Here is an 18,339-nt window from a genome sequence, read left to right as displayed (position 1 = left end):
AAATCCTTCTGAAGAGAACTGTAAGATTCTAAATAATTCCTTGGGAACTGATCAAATGTTTTTTGCAGCTTCCTGATTTAGCTGTCATTTCCCTTTCTTACCTAATTTCTAAATCATTGCAGCAGAGATTTTCACTGACCTTAAAAAGCTTTAAATAATACCTTGCCTGTTTATGTGCTGGGCTTAGAAATGTGGATGAAAACTATCAGACAAGAATGCAAGTAATGTAAATAACTACAAGACATTGAATATTTTAGTTTAAACTTGCCACAACTGTGACTTGCCTGTTGGCTTCTAAAACACAACTTTTCCACTGGATATACATATACTCATTTCAGTATATTCACATCAATAAAATTTAGGTTATGAGACATGTGAATAGAGAATGGTCCTTTATGCAGAAGCAGTTAATCTCATGCACAGAAAAACAGAGACAAATATTAACATGCTTATCCACCAAACTGCTTTCTTGCAGAATTCCTATACCAACCTATCTCCTTTGAAGAAGTAGGTTTTTCCAACATCTTCCCACCAAATTGCTGAATCGATGCCATGGGAAGGAATTCCACTTCCAAGTGTTATCAAATCGTGAGGGTAACCTGGCTGGAGAGTAGTGTCCTTGAAAACCCAGAACTTGTTACCTGTAGAGAAGCACATATATACACATACACATATGTGAGTTAGTTGTCAGTACTCTCAGCATTGGCATTAATGCACTCCTAAGAAATATGAAAGAGGCTCATAGGACTATAGTTGTTCCATCAAAACCAGTGAAATTAAATATGTTCTATCACTGCAGATAATGCAAAATTAAACATGCCTTACAAAGACCTTTCACTTATATGAAGCACCTTTGGTTCAATAAACCCATGGAATATTTCAATGCCAAGTATAGAGGGATCAAAACCAGAATGAAAGCGATGTCATCTGGAGATACTGTTGTTGATAATGCAATACATTTACAGCAATATTTACACAACACCTTTCATGATGAAAGAAGAGAAGGCGAGGCAAGAAAACATACAAATAAAGAAACCAGAGAAATTTCTATCCCCACAGAGGTCATAGACTTTTATTACTCTGTACTCTCCTTCTCCTCAAGAAGTTAAATTCATTAGGGAAGATGCATTCTACATTTACCATAGAATTTAAAACGTATTTTTAATCACATTTTCTTTAGTTTGGCCTAAAGAAAGTAACTTGAGGTTCTAAGTACCACAGGTGAAAATATTTTAAGGGAGAATTGTCTTTAGTACCTTTGATTGTGGGTGATGAGTCATTCAAACCCACTCAATTACCAACCATACAACTCTAAACTGACCAGCTAAGTATTTGATTCCACATACCTGGCTGAGGGATCACAAGGGTTAAGCTTTTATCTTCAATGGACAATTTCTGAGAAGGACTCTGTCTTTTTTGCCCTTGATTACAACCCTGAATTTGATTCCCATCTGCAGTTGAGTCCATCCTGGGACTTTCTACTGTTTTTTAAATATATTTAATAGTATTGTTATTATTTTAATTAAAACAGTTTTACTTTTCCAATCCATAAGTCCTTCTCCATTGGGAAGGGAGGGGTATCAACAGAGAGCACCTGTCACTCATTTAGTGGTTGGTACAACTCTAGCTCTTGACAAGAACTTGCTTTGAGGCCTGTCTTCTTTTTGCATTATGTCATCAAGTCCACAGAGACACTGAGACACTTTTTTTCTGAGGTAGATTACAGGCTTTATTGTGTAGGAACAATGTCTATTTTCTCTTCACTACCTTCATTTGTGCTACCAAAAAATCATTGCTATTTCTTGTAATAATAGCACTGCAGGAGATTATATCCTTTGGCATCATGCAGACCCTACTGAGTTACGTCGCAGAAAGGTCTAGAGAAGAACCATGAACATATATATTCAATTGGCCTATTGAGTAGTTCATTTTTGTTTATCTATTGTTATTTATGATTATGATATATAAGAGAAAAAAAGTTTTAAAATATGTTTTGCTCAAACACATTTGGAAAGAGCTCCTAAGAGTTAAAAAAACAGCTTATTTTTTTAGCCATTGTACTTACCTGTAAGGCTATGCAGGCTTTTACACAGACTTAGGAGGTTAAGGCACTGTGCTGTATAAATATTTTGTTAGAAAATGTAGCATTACCCCAAAGATCTAGGATCAGGTATAAACCAGAGACACAAAGAGGAACAATCCAGAGAGCTGTTTTGCAGCAGGTTTAATATTTTGGTTATCCCTTAGTGGTTTAAATGTTTGTTTAAAGAGATGGATCTTTTAATCTCTTTGTTTATACTGTAGTGATTTAAACCATGTTTTCATTTTATCACAGTTTTAATTAGGAGGGGGGATATAGTTTCAGACCCTCCCATGTTGGGTTTCCAGAGTAAATTTTCTAGCAGGTTTTTTGCAGCTGTTTGTCACCCAGTTCCAAGCACGGATACTACAATTTGATCAACAGATCCATCTTCTCCCTGCTGCCAGTTGAAAGATGAAAGGGTTCAAAGAATGAGCATGTAGAAAGCCATTTGAAGTATCAAACATAAAAGAAAGACAGATCGATGAAGAGCAGTTGTGGAAAGCCAAGGTCTGTGTTGACAAGGGATTAAGCCTGATGTTTACCGAGATTCTGCACAAAATTCACTTAGAGGGTTTGATCACGACAGAGGTGAGCATCATCCCTTTCCCTCTTCCCACGTGATTTAGCTTTTCGCCAATTCACATGACGAGGTTTCAGATGGTAATGGCAGTTTCAAATGCAAGGCTAAGTCATGTGGCTTGGACCTTAATATTTGCTACTTATAGTGTGAACGACAGATGGTATCCAGCGAGTGATACCGAGCCAGGTCATTTCTGTTTAGATCACTCAAAATGACAGCTGTTGCACAACACTGAGAGCTGTATACTGTGATGAATGTCATTACCTCCCTCACGTGGAATAAAACTACCAACAATTGTTAGACTAGACCACTGTCAGCCATACCCAAGGAGACAAGCTTAGCTACTAACAAAATCAGCCCATACCAAAAGAAACAAGGCTCCAGCACACAGCATTATAAGTAACAGCAGCATGGAGCCAGGTGCTCATTGCCTGTTCAGGTATGCTGAAGTGGAAGGGAAGTGCAGATGTAGGAACACATGACTTCAGAAACCAAATTCTTTTTCACCTATGTTCTTTCCAACACACTTTTTTTCCTAGGTAAACAGAGAAAAGGTAAATTTAACTGTATTTTATAGAGACAGTAAGGCATTGAGAACTCTAATATATGTGGATAAGACTTCTATTGATTCTAACTAGTGGGAATTGTATTTAACATTTGCTTTGGAAGACATGTTTAGTCTGCTGAGTCGATTGTTAATGGGAAGGTCTCTATATAAGAAATTCAAATGTTGCATCTGGATGAGAGTTTTCATCTTGTTGTTTGGGGTTTTTTTGGGCTTTGGTTGGTTGGTTTGTTTGTTTAGTTTTTTTTCCTCTGGTTTGTTAGTTTGTTTCAGAGTTTTTAAGGTAGATTGTTGCTGGCTTTGTTGTTTTGGGTCATTTTTCTGTTTAGCTTCTGTCCCTCATCTGGAGGAAAGGGAGTGGTTGTGCATCAGAGGATTTCTGAAAATCCAGAAAAAATGAGAGGCTTTTAAAATTCAGCCACATATCAGGCTGACAGAAAGCTAGAAATCAGTGCAAAAGATGCCAACCGTCAGGAGAGCTAGCTTCTTTTACTTTTAACACATTTATGCATCTTAAAATGTGTTAGGGATGAATGCTTAGGTCAGTATGCTTTCATTTAGCTCATATTCTACTTCCACAAGTAAACAGTCAATACATTTCATTAATCATGATCACAACAGAAAGAAAGAATATCTGACAGGACTGGGATGGTTACAGTGTGATTCTTCTTACAGATGACTAATGCTTGTTCAGAGTCTTAACCTATGCCCTTGGCCAAAACAAAAAAGACAACCACTAACAAAAACATCTCTGTATTTGTTTTACAAAGTGGTTTTTAAAGTCTGGTTGGCAGGTTTGTTATTCTCAGAGAGAATAAAGCACCACATTTCATGAAGTATGACCACCCTTCTTTTAATTCCCTAATACAGGATCTAAGACAATAACAATCAGAATGGTAAGGTCACAAGCTGAGAATGAAGCATGTGACAAAATAAGTCAAAATGTCTTTTTGCAATAATGCTTTGATAAATATCATCACTGTAGGGAAACAATTGAGAAAGATGAACTGTGACTGCAGTTATTTGAAGTCTCTCAACAGGTATCTTTAACACTGTAAAAGAAAAATAATGGAAATGTGGGGTATCTGCATTGCTATGCTTCACTTCAAATATTGAATACTTCACATATTCTTCAGACTAACCATCTACTGACTACTGCAAAGAACCCTTCAGGTGGGACATAGCATATAATGACTGTGGGTGTTACAATGATAAGACAAACTCTCAAAACCTCAAGGAATTATATTCAATTGAAAGTAGATACAATTTAAATATAAAATGTTAGAATCATAGAATCAACCAGGTTGGTAGAGACCTCCAAGATCGTCCAGTCCAACCTAGCACCCAGCCCTAGCCAATCAACTAGACCATGGCACTAAATGCCTTATCCAGTCTTTTCTTCAACACCTCCAGGGACAGTGACTCCACCACCTCCCTGGGCAGCCCATTCCAATGGCAAATCACTCTCTCAATGTTGAAGTTGTTTGGGGTTTTTTTGGGTGTGGGTGTCTGTTTTGTTTGTCTGTTTGGTGGTGGCTGTTTTGTTGTTTGGTTTTTTTTTTGTTGTTTATTTTCCTTTCAGTCACTCTTGCTCTTAATTTTGCTCTTTAAAGACAGGATCAGGTGTATACTGATTTGTATCTCTAAATTACTACTCATGCTTCTTTTTTCCCCTAATTCTCCATTTGCCAGACTAGTTTCAGTCATTCCTTTGCTCCATGATCTGACATTATAGCAAACCTATTTTTCAAAACAAAACTGTCAAGCAATGGGCTAAGTGCAATTGAAAGTTATGATGGAGGCAGAGGTAATATCAGTTTTATAGCAGTCTTTCTATTGTTACATTTGGTTTACCATAACATTCATCAGTGCAGATGACTTGACAATTTCATTTTTACTACCATATAAACTCCCACAGGTACACAGAATGAATCTTACTACTAAAATCTCATTAAAAAAAAAAAAGGTTAAAACAACTCTGGTGCCATTCTCTTATTATCATTCGTCATGGACACCAGTAGTGAGCAACAAGAAGAATGTAAAAGTCAGGTTTGTACGAGCAGCCATCCACCAGACTGTTATTATGAGCTTTATGAGCATTATGAGGCAAAGGAGATAGGGCAAGTATTTCAAGCCACTCAGAATCAGCAAGCATCACTCTCCACTACGAGCATGCTACTGAAGATTTAAAATATTTTTTCCTTGTCTACATAAATATTAGTTAAAAAAACCAAAACCAAAACAACAAACACAAAAAAATGGAATCCAATGGTAAAATAAAAAAAAAAATAATTAAATTTCAAAACTAAGAAGACACTTGATTACCAGTCTTCAGTTTGATTCAATTTGATTTTCTATACACATTTAACTCATTATGCATGACCTCACAAATTTCCTCAGAAGAGGGTCCAGTGGAGGGCTATGAGGATGATGAGGGGACTGGAAGGCATGGCTTATGAGGAGAGGCTGAGGGACCTGGGGCTTTTTAGTCTGGAGAAAAGAAGACTGAGAGGGGATTTGATAAATGTTTGTAAGTATCTGAAGGCTGGCCAGGAGTGGGGGGACAGGCTCTGCTCACTAGCTCCGTGTGACAGGACAAGGAGCAATGGGTGTAAGGTGCAGAAAAAGAGGTTCTGCCTCAACACAAGGGGGAACTTCTTTACTACGAGGGTCACAGAGCACTGGAACAGGCTCCCCAGAGAGATCGTGGAGTCTCCTTCTGTGGAGCCTTTCAAGGCCTGTCTGGATGTGTTCCTCTGTGATCTGTGTTAGGTAGTATTGTCCAGCTCCTACAGAGGAGTTGGACTCAATGATCTCTTTGGGTCTCTTCCAACTCCTAACATCCTATGATCCTATGAAGAGTAACATGAAATAGGTATAAATATACTGATAGATTTATTACCACAAGATAAGAATAATCACATTTCTCATCACAAGAACACAACCTAAAAAGACATGTCAAAGATTCATAAATGGTCCATCCTGAGTTGCCATCTTGTACCATTTACATGTGGCTCACACATTAGTTTTAAGCTACTTTTACAGTTTTATTTATCTATATTTCTAAAATTGTAAAGAAGAGATCTATTGATATCACAAATCCATCAGCATATACAGAGGCAGAAAACAGAGATTTTAAGCTCAGGATGACACAGAAAGCAAAGAATACAGTTTCTAAGAGCATAATCCTGCTGCTTCCGATTGCTTTAATTAATCCTGATTGTCTGATTTCCCTGTCAGAAAACAGCAAAGTTCCTCTCCTGTGTTTTGCTACCTATAACCTACAGACTATTGAATCAACCCATTACTCTAAAATTTAACTGGAATCAGTAAGCATCAGGTGAACAGTGAGTTAATGATGAAAGACGTTTTGAGGTCTCTAGGAGGGAAAAAATGCAAGTATAAGACCAAGTTTTATCATTTCTGTCAGAAGCTTAGGTAATGGATGACAGAATGATCCAGAAAGAGGGCTGGAGTTCACAGAGTAGCTCCTTTGCTTTTCAACAATGAGCATAGAAATATGTACTGAATAATGTTTTCATCCTCCCAAGTCTCATGGACACAAAAAACAAACATACAGATGTTAGTTTTGAGGTACCTTTTTCCTGATCTTATCCATTTCCCAGACTTTACAACAGAAAGTTTATTTTACAGCAACAGAAGTAAAAGCATATGCTGCATTGAAGTAATTTAAATAGAAAACATACTATATACAATCTGTTTTTCCTCCTGATTCACAGAGAAAATACAATTTCCCTATTAATAAAATACAAACTACATTTTCATTCTACTGTTATGAAGTGTTTCTTCATGCCCTTAAACATTTTCCATTCAGCATTCCTAAGATGATGTTTCCATAGTGAATGGAATATTATTTCTATCCACCTCTTAATGATTTCACTTGTAAAATTGAAACAATTTTTGATGTAACAACTTAAACAAATATTTTCTGCATTTTTGAAAGAGTTAACAAGTGATTCACAACACTAAATAGTGGAGTAATTTTTCACACATCTATTCAATTTATTCTTTCTTCTCACAAATTGTTGTCATATAAAACATACTCGAGATAATTTTCATTTTTTTGTGGCCAAAGGGGTATTTACTTAACATATATATATTCATTTTCTCATCTAAGGGGCATGTTCAAGAATATTAACTCTGAAGAATAGCTGATACCTGGAGTGAAACTCTGAAAAGAATGATTAGGAACATTTTAATCCACACAATACAATTGTTAGAGTTTATACTTCTTTAAAAATATTAAATACACATCTATGCAAAAGATACTTAGTTCTCCCATCTGAAACTCCTAACATCACAGTCCCAACATGGAATAAGTACAATGAAATATAGAGAGATAGATGCAGCACAGATGCCATTTAACTGTATGAAAATCTCATTTACAAAAAAAGAGTGAAGAGAAGCACAATAAAAACCTGAGCAAAACAACCCAAAAAACCCTCCTGTGTTTTTTCTTGCTTCTTTACCTACCTTTTTCAAAAAGATTTTATAGCTGCTCACTGCATACCTCTTATTTATACTTCAAACTTTTTACTGAATACAGAAGGGTAAAGGATCTGATTCTCTGAAGGGTCATCACAAATCAAAGCTGCAGTTGCCAAAGAAAACATAATTCGTGTACTCTTCATTTAGCCACCAATTTGCAACATGAATTCACTTCTAAAGAAGAGCAATATATGTTCTAGGAAATCATCACAGCTGTAACTATGAAAAGTACATTTACTTTTCTTCTTTTCTTACCTTTAAAGAAGACAAAATTCCCCTCACTGTTTTCATAAACTGCATCAATGTTGGGAGGCAGTCCCCTCCAGAAGTAGGTAATTTGCATGGGGTATCCATCCATCACCCTGTTGTTTCTGACTCGCCAGAACCACTGATCCTGGAAATCAAATACACGTTTCTTACTATCCTTTGAGGCATTTGTATGCATTCAGTTGCTCTCCTAAAAATACTGAACAGCCTATCCTAGCATTTCCAGAGCATGGCCTTTTGCTGTTGCATAACCATACTTGTACTTGCATTCGTGTCACATCCACACAGCACGAATGTGTCAGAACTAGATTTTCCCTGAGGTGGGAAGAAGCTACCCATGTGAACTGTGTGTTTGGTGTACAGAGCCTTCAGCAGAACATACAACATGCTATATGGGATGATGTAATGCTCTCAACACCACTCCTACAAAGGGTCTTAAAATTTGTAGACTACAAAAGCTTCCAAGACTCATCTATGTGCATATGTGTAAACCTAATACAAAGAAACTACAAACAGGCTTTGAACATCAGTGAATTCTGCAAGCTTCCCCCCCGCCCCAGTGGAAAGGTTGATAGATATAGCTGTAAGATTACTACATCAATGCACCAAGAACTATACACTTTGATGACAGTTTTACTGTAGGGAAGATTTGCAGCCCTTCTGTGTAATAATAAACAAACAGAACAGTTAATATTTTAGCCCATTATAGGTGCTAAGTCCAATGTCCTGTTAAATCTCTCTTAGCTCATTGCCATTTAAAATGGCTTTTTCCTGTGGGATATGCTATTATTTTAAGAGAGTGTTACATGGAAGTTGAATTGTTGAGGGATGAGGAATGCTGAAGCTGAGAAATGAGTATATGACACAATAGGTGGGTACAAGATGTAATTGTAGCTCTTCAGCTCTTAAAAGAGCAACAGTTCCAATTCATCCTATATGTATAGATGAAGGGTGGGGTAAGCAAGTATTTAACTTTTTACACACATTTGCACAGTTTTACAGCACTGTATTTTATAAACCTAAATCCCTTAAATGACAAAGAAAATTATATTCTGCCAGATATCTCTCACAGTTTTCATGGCAATTCAGTCATCTTTCTGTATAGGTCAATTTGCCAAGCCAAAGAGATCTGTGCTCTTATGGGAACTGGCACAGCTTAGAGAGAAGATTAATACCTTGCAAGAGCAGGCTTATGATGAACTGCCTTCATCATCTTTCCAAACCTGAGATCACAGCATTCTTTAATTGTTTATCTTTCTAATGACTCAACAATTTATAAATCTCTGCAAAAAGTATTAGCCCCAGAAATACAAACCAGCTCAACATATATACAAAAAATACATCTTAATCACGCATGAAGGAGTCTAAAATTGAAAGAGTTGTTTTGAGTCCCAGATTTCTGAGAAGTTTAGCATTTAAAAAAGTTCAGACAGTTTATAAAACTTGAAAAATATTATATTGAAAAATTGTAATTGTCTGGAAAGTATACTTCTAAATCCTTCACATTTTCTCATGTTCAGCTTTTTCACTGCAAGTATAACACAGTTCACCATTCTCAGCTGATGAGATATCTGCTCGTGGCTTTAATTGTTTTGTGGGTTTTGGTGGTGGGCTTTTTTTTTTTTTGTTGTTGTTGTTGTTGCTGGGGGGGGTGTTTGTTTGGTTTTGGGTTGTTTTTTTTCAATTGTAATATGCATTGCAACATTTATGGAAATTTATCAAAGCAATTTCTTTTTAGGATTAACTGACTAAATTCCAGTAAGAAAAAAAAAAATGGTAAAAGTAGGGGAAACACAACTTAGAGAGACAAGCATTTGGGAAGGTCTGAACAATTTCTGAAATAGATTAATAGAATCATAGCATCAACCATCTTGGAAGAGACCAAACGAGCACCCAGCCCTATCCAGTCAACTAGACCATGGCACTAAGTGCCTCATCCAGGCTTTTCTTCAACACTTCCAGGGATGGTGACTCCACCACCTCCCTGGGCAGCCCATTCCAATGCCAATCACTCTCTCTGGCAACAACTTCCTCCTAACATCCAGTCTATACTTCCCCCAACACAACTTGAGACTGTGTCCCCTTGTTCTGTTGCTGGTTGCCTGGGAGAAGAGACCAACCCCCACCTGGCTACAACCTCACTTCAGGTAGTTGTAGACAGCAATGAGGTCACCCCTGAGCCTCCTCTTTTCCAGGCTAAACACCCCCAGCTCCCTCAGCTTGTCCTCATAGGGTTTGTGTTCCAGGCCTTTTGCCAGCTTTGTCACCCTTCTCTGGACACATTCCAGCACCTCAACACCTCTCTTGAATTGAGGGGCCTAGAACTGGACACAGTACTCAATATATCTATAGATTAATGTCAATCTCCATTATTTTTATTATAGTGTGTAGGTAAGAGGGCTTTGAAAAATTAAAATTAGAGGGACTATCATCAAAGCAGACATTTGAAGTACTTTTTCACTAAAACAGTAATAAATACTTGAAATGGATTTTCAGGTCATTTTTTTTTCGTAGGCATCATCCATCCAAGAATGACTTAAGAAGGAATGATGTAATTGTAAGTCTTAACAGACCAAGAAGTTCTTTGTCATCTCCAAATTTCTATCAAACTCTCAAAAGCCAGGCAGTATCTCAGAAATCAGTTGTTAAAGTCTCAACAAAAAAAGAGACAAACAAGTAGCAAGTGGCAGTGATTGAAAATGGCAGTCTTTATGATATCTATTACTATCTCCAGTGCAGTGTAATATTCCAACCTTGCCTTTCTTCACTCCAAAATAGAGATAATCCAAAATAGAGATAAACCTTTTCATTTCTTCTACGCTAGCTGCAAAACCATGTCTTAGAAAACAATGTTTAGCTTGTAGGAAGGAACACATTCAACGCTCACAAGATGCACACCAACTGAGGATCACATTGTCATGTTGTGGGTAAAAAATAAGCGAGATTTTTAAAGCTGAGCAAAGGCTGACTACTTAGATGAATAAAAAAAGGATATAAGGACACACACAATCATTTCACTGAGCAAAGGTCATGAATGAGATGTTCAGGCCTTCAGGAGACTCACAATACAAAGTCCATACTCTGGGAAGTCTTGGTATTAGTACTATAAACAAAGCTTAAAATATACTAGTTGGATAATGAATCTCAACTTTTAGTAGCACTTCATAGCAGACCTTCTGAATCATATTAATGTTTTACAAGAGAACCATCTCTGTAGTTCTAATGGCAGGAATAATATTTTCATCAGATTTAAACTACAAATTTAAATATCCAAATAATCATATTTACTTTTTGAAAAGCAAAACAAAACCACACACACACACTCCAATTCTTCCCCCACCTGGAAGTTGAGTATAAATATAGATATATAAATAAATAATAAGTATGAATATATAGTTATTTATACTTATTATTTTTAATAAAGACAGCATAATGTCAATATTATATACCTTTAACACTTCAACAAGAAATAGATCAAGGCGTATGTCCAGAAATGAATTCAGCAGGGTGTTAGTGTGCATACATAGCTATCCTGGATTGGCACAGATATCTTCACCTGAGACTGGCTACAGAAGATCCACATTATCCTAACGTTTTTAGAGATGCTTCCAAAAGAAATGGCATCTAAAATAGTATCATGACAAATTATGACTCTTCAAGAGCTTTTTTTTTTTAAGATGTACCTTGTTACTTAATGAGTTCTACAAAGAAGTTAGACTATTACTTATGTACTTAGAAAACTAGGTAAGTATTCAGTGAGTTAAGTATGTAGAATTAATTTGACCAGATTTACATGTCTACAAGGTAAAAATCCGTTTAGAAATGAATTGCCAAACCTTCATGGAAACATTCTGAAGTCCATTTCACTTAGTTGTTTACTTCTCTACATTGATTATAAAGGGAATCTAGAAACCCGACTCCTGTTTAGGTGTCTGCAAAGTACAAAGTAGGCATCCAAATACCTACTAGAGAGTTTTCATTCTCTACTTTTTTGCCTCTTGGGTCAGTTTGTCATAATGCAAATAACATAAAACCATAAAAATGACCATACAAGGCTAGACCATCAGGGTTCATCTAGGCCTGTATTCTGTCTCCAGTGGAGTTGCTAACAAATTAATAGATAAGATTTCTCATCTCTGAAGTTGTCAGACACTTGGACTAGATAATTGTTGTGGAATCTTTCCAACTGCTACATTCTAATCTACTTCCATTCTATTCTAATCTACTTCCATTCCATTCTATTCCATCCTGTCCTACCCCATTCTATCCTACAGTAAAAACAAAGGAATCACACAATGACACCTCTCTGATACACTCGTGGTTCAGGGCTGCCCTGAATCAAAGGTGGTAATTTTGTGACTAATAGCATTTCACAAACCTACCTCTCTGGACTCCTTCCTAAACATGTGCAGACTTAGAGCATCCACACCTATCTGTAGCAATGCGCATGAGAATTTAACAACCCACGGTTTGAGAAGCAATAAGCAACCAACAGGAATCACAGCAGCTCAGTGAATCAGTCTTCATTCACCTGATTTCTTTACCACAAAAGAATAGGAGCACTTTAACCACAAGATCTAATTCAAGATCTTTGTCACTTCACACTAAAACCACTTTGTAGACTACATTGTTCTACTCATTTCCAGGAAGCTCTCTATATTGCAACACACCTGGTCCATATCAAAGAAAGGATCTGTGTCTTGAAATAAGACCATCCTGTGCCATTTCATTTAATGTCCAAGCATTCTGTTCCAAAGCATAACCGTGATACAGCACACCACACTCTCTCTTCTGCTGATGGAATCCCATAGAATCCTTACTTTCCTGCTCTATTTTCAGTAGATTAAGATGTCATTGCAATAATAATGAACAAAGGAGTCCTCACCAGTAAGGACCCTACAAGTTTCTGGAGAAGTAAAATTTTGTAAATGTATAATTTTACCTTTTGAATGGTCTTATTTAAGCAGACAGAAGGAAATGCATGATTTATTTGCCAGTAGGTGTATTTTTAGAGGTAGCCAGATCAACAAGAATCAGCAAATATCTGGAAATGTCTGAGGGCAGAAATGCAAGTTTGGATCATTTATAAGACCGGGTAAGGTGTTGGCAGGGGTTGATAGAATAATTTGTTTATGTAAATTTAATTTTCCTGGCTGACTTCCCTATGAACATATTGGCCTCAAAGGCTTTAGACTGCCAGAGTTCAAACTCTGGAACTCAAGTTAAGAAACTCTAGCTTGTGTCTGTAAAGCATGCCAAGGATCTTTCTGAGGTATTGGATAGGATAGGCTCTCCTTATAGTACGAATGCATTATTTTAGCACATATAACTAAATGCACTTGATTTTTCATTTTAAACAAAGTTCTTTTTACCAGCAATTTTATACTTTCCATTTTGATAAACAGGTACAACTGCTAAAAATGTTGTTTCCAACACAGGTCATGTATTACTGAAATTAAAAAGAGATCTAGACCAAGGGAAAGTGTACTCGCTCTAGGAAAGCTCTTCCACACTTAAAGCAAATAGTCTGACAGAGTTTCTCTGAGGAAACACATCTCGGTGTATTTGGTTATACTGAACAAGCACACATTTGTCTCTTCTGAAAAATACTGTGTACTGAAAAACTGTTTTGCTTTCCCTCCACATAGGTTAAATATATTTCAGCTATTTTATTTCTCCAAAACACATTCACTCCTGCAGACAGAACACGTCATAGGCGCTTCAATTCCAAAGCTGACAAACACATATGCTGAATGCACAGCATTTAGTGGCTTTTCTTGGTGGCCAGCAAAAGCCTTTTTCTAAACATCTCTGGTTACCCAGTAGCTCCAGATATATGGATCACTCTTGAGCACCTGAGATCTTGTATACTTATGAATCATTAAATATGACTACAGACATAGGTGCTAGTTTGAAGCTAGCTAGAATGTTTAGGTGAGAAGAACTAGATTACAGGCTGGGCAAGAGAAACAATGGTGATGTCTACTTCACTCATAGGCTTGCTGAGATGTATAAGAACAAGAGTGAAAACATAGATAAGGCATTCAGGCACTGCCTGGGCTCTGGGCTGCATTTCTCTCTAGCCTCACCCTGATTAATCCACTTGCTTCCTAACCACGCTGGCTGACCTTCCATTCTTCCTTGGGGCACAAGGCAATGTCTGAGGTAAGGTAGAGGCGTGGGAGAAGGTGGAAGGGTGCCCCCCCATAACATACTAACTAAATTTGAATTTCAAAGTGAGCTAAGTATCTAAGAATCAGAAAATGGGCAAAGAGTAAGGTGAGACTACCAGCAGTCTCAGGAATACTATTATAGATAAAGAGTTACAGAGCTGCAAATTGCTATGAAATTTGTTTTATTCAGATGGGATAATTCTGAGGAAAAAGATACATTTTTTTAGATAAGACAACTTGAACAGTGGTTACACATCCTGCACTGTCACTGAATGCTCTAGATAGTTTTTTTTTGTATAACTAACTCAGTGATTAGATGAAGGAACTAAAATACAGTACATTGTGTTTGATTGGAGCAAATGTATTCTTCATAAAAGCACTTCTTTATTAACAACCTGGAGAATCTTGAATGGTAGAGTGCATCAGAGTCAAAAAATCTGACTCATAATGCATAATTTCCATACTTTATTGCTAGCTAGAATCTCCTCCTAATCTTACAATAAACCAATTTTGACATTCAGGCTATGATTGTGTTAAATTGCTCTTCATGTTTGATTCTAAAAACTCTTTCAGCAAAGTTTCTAAAGCAAAATGTTTGTAACCTCCTTTTTATTTATTTTAGTTCAATGCTGGTAATCATTGCTCCTCTTTTATATCTATATCTATATATCTCTCTATATATATCATATATATATATATATGAACATTTAAATCTGCACACTTACGAATAGATCATGTCAATTTTGCTATTTATTCTCACCTTAACTTTCATGTTCCTTAAGGGACACCACTGGCAGGTAGAAGATAACTGAATTACAACTGTGATTAAAAACAATCTCCAGACTTTTCAGTTCATTCATGAATTTTTTTTAGTGCAAAATTAATCAAGATTTTATTTTCTCAGCACCTTGTTTTCTCCTGCATCTCTGGACCAACAACCATTGCCAGCAGTGAAACATTAATTTGCTATGAAGTCTCTTGAGTTTTGCCCTTTATTTCATAGCTAACAAACTCTATCTGCAATTCTGAAACTACCTGTGACATCATGATTGACAGACTCAAATGATATCCACTGAAAACAGAAAGACTGCCCAATGTGGTAGACCTTTCAAAAAACCTACAACAGATAGAAAAAAAAAAGAAAAAAACTGGAAAACTTTCAAGCGATGAATTTTGTAAGTACTTGGAGATTAGAATAAGATTACTTTAGCAGAAATTCCTCTTTATGCTGATTTTAACTTAAAACTCACAGTAGGTATGCATGGCAGGAAAAGACGTAAGGCAGAGTAAAAGGTGAAAAACAAGGACAAATCATAACTGTAAATTATAATTTTTTACCTATGCTTACAAAATCCCCCAGTAATTTGTGAAATACCCTTGTATTGTACACCAAATACCTCTGTGTGCATTTCTATTTCTCACAGTCAGTAATGAGACCCTGACTTGCTGACACAGAATATATATAACATTGTTTGGGGTATTCCACCACAAAAAGATGGAGTAAGATGCAAAACTGAAAAATGTAATATCTATACCTGCTAGGGAGAAATGTTTTACTATGGTTAGATTACACAGGATCACTGTTTGCCCTAATTAGTTTAAAATGAATTTTAAAAAGGAAAATAAATGTAATACTGCCCTAATTCACTGCCAAACAAATGCTGAATTCCAGTTAATACTGTAGCTTAATATTATTGACAACACACATCAAGTTCTCACACAGGGTCATGTCATCTCCACAAGCTACCTCCAATCATATTCAAAATCAAGCCTTTGTCAGTGGAAAATGAAACACCTCCAGCAGCTGTGCAAAGCAGACACAGCAGACTGAAACATTCAGACAATGGAGTATCCTTCTAATTTTTTTCCCATCTGAGTATTCAATCAGGCTGGAAGAGAACTCCAAGATCATCCAGTCCGACCTAGCACCCAGCCCCAGCCAATCAACTAGACCAGGGCACTAAGTGCCTCATCCAGCCTTCTCTTGAACACCTCCAGGGATGGTAACTCCACCACCTCCCTGGGCAGCCCATTCCAATGGCAAATCACTCTCTCTGGGAAGAACTTCCTCCTAACAATTGAGACTTTATCCCTTTGTTCTGTTGCTGGTTGTCTGGCAGAAGAGACCAACCCCCACCTGGCTACAGTCTCCCTTCAGGTAGTTGTAGACATCAATGAGGCCTCTCCTGAGCCTCAGCTATTTCAGCCTCTCCTCACAGGGCTGTGTTCCAGGCCTTTCACCAGCTTTGTCACCCTTCTCTGGACACATTCCAGCATCTCAATATCTCTCTTAACTCGAGGAGCCCAGAACTGGACACAGGACTCAAGGTGTGGCCTGACCAGTGTTGAGTACAAGAGAAGAACAACCTCCCTTGTCCCAGTGGCCACACTGTTCCTGATACAGGCCAGGATGCCATTGGCTCTCTTTTGGCCACCTGGGTATTGTAAACGTCCTTTCAAGAATCTTGATTTGATCTCAAAAGACACTTTTCCACATCTACTTCATCAGTTCACATGGATTTCACCAGAGGATCTCAGTGAGCATGCAGCATGTGGGGTTAAAGGCTTTGTTGCTACTCATTTGGGGAATTCTGCTGTTTCTTAAGTAATATCCATTTTCAACATTCCACATTTAAAATTTATAGCATTTAAGTCAATGGATATCCCTGCACAGAGTAAAGGGGGGGGGTGGGGCAGTGGGGAAGAATAAAATGCTTTTGAGGAACTTTCTATGAAATTATTTTCATGGAGCCCAAAGAAATATACAGTCTTGGGGAATTATATATTAACTATCAAATGTTAAAATGAATATTAAGTAAGTGCTAAATATCAGCACTGTTCAAAGATGAGAATGATTGCTGAAATTATTTTTCTTTCCTGGTTTGGTGTTGTTTGGGTTTGTTTTCTTTTTTAACACAGAATTTGCAGGGAACTTCATAGATTAGCCTTATTTCAATTCCTGCTTAATTCCACAGCAGGAAAAAAATATCTCTCTAGTGAGACTGGAATCAGACATCAAATGGATGTTACCAATCTAGCCCATTTTAGGAAACAATTAACTAAATGGGCTGTTCTGTACACACAGAGAATACTTTAGCTCAGCTAATTATTAAGGTGATTCACATTAAGAACAAACAAAACTGCTTTAGAACTACTGCTATCTGTTCACTAAAAGATGAGTGTATAATTCATTGAAGGTGACGCCTCTGAACTTCTAGAAACAGTTAATCTTCTCCTAATGTGTTCGAGACAACAGCATGGTTGTAATAGAGCAAAAATGTGGTCTGAGAACCACTTGGTGTCCAACATGGCATAGAAATTAAAGAATGGAGCTACATTTACAGCTTAGCACAACATACCATCTGTACAGCTATATGCAGCAATATACAAGTTAAAAAGGTAATCTAGAGACATAACACCCCTCCCAGAAAACAGAGTCCCCTGGAGGGGCTCCCAACCACCCTTCCACCTCCTTTCCACCCCTCTACCTTATCCCAGACTTTGCCTTATGTTCAAGGTGAGTTTGGAGAATTGGCCAGGGGAGTTGGGAAGCAGACAGATTAGTTAGACAGCAAGTTAGAGAGAGAAATGCATGCAGCCAGAGCCCAAGAGCAATTCCAATATCTATATTTGTGTTCTTGGTTTTATACATCTCAGTAAGCCTATGAGTGAAGTAGACATCACCATTGTTTCCTTTTCACAGCCTATACGCTAACTTCTCTCACTAAAATATCCCAGGTATGCTCAAACTAGCACAAACACCAAGAAGGACAATCTCAGGATCTCCTACACTAAGATCTTAAACCTTCTGGCCATCTCCTCATTGAAGACAAGAAAAACCCACTGGATTCAAGACAAAGGGTTGCAAAAACATCACCAAATATTATTATCACTCTCAAGTGTACTTCTTTGATGCAGTTTATTAACCACTGTTAATTACCATTTATTATTGGTATCTAATGAGACAATGAAGCTCTCCTCCAGACAAATCCAAGTTATTGTTTGCTATTATCTTCTTCTTCTCCTTAGCAACATGCTAATGCTAGCCAGCACCATAAGCAAATTAACTAACTTCTGTGACTCAGAGTAAGTAAAAAAATTGCAAATTTATCCATTTGATTTTTATAGAAAGTACTATACTGAGCCTGTTTTAAAGTCTGTC

General features: G+C 37.1%; 1 protein-coding gene across 7 annotated transcripts in view; it reads right to left on the bottom strand.

Annotated features, from left to right (window-relative positions):
- Nucleotides 1-18,339, bottom strand: part of MMP16 (matrix metallopeptidase 16) — a 189,304-nt gene that overhangs the window by 20,709 nt on the left and 150,256 nt on the right. For all 7 annotated transcript variants that reach the window (XM_064154540.1, XM_064154541.1, XM_064154542.1 and 4 more), the window contains 2 exons: nt 7,993-8,131; nt 491-641 (listed from right to left, as the gene is read on the bottom strand). In XM_064154540.1, coding sequence (XP_064010610.1) covers nt 491-641; nt 7,993-8,131 — 290 coding nt within the window. The remainder of the gene's footprint in view (nt 1-490; nt 642-7,992; nt 8,132-18,339) is intronic.

Source organism: Pogoniulus pusillus, chromosome 14 (genome assembly GCF_015220805.1).
Source record: "Pogoniulus pusillus isolate bPogPus1 chromosome 14, bPogPus1.pri, whole genome shotgun sequence".
Lineage (NCBI taxonomy): Eukaryota > Metazoa > Chordata > Aves > Piciformes > Lybiidae > Pogoniulus > Pogoniulus pusillus.
The sequence above is the reverse complement of the archived record's forward strand: the minus strand, read 5'-3'. Positions and strand labels throughout refer to the sequence as shown.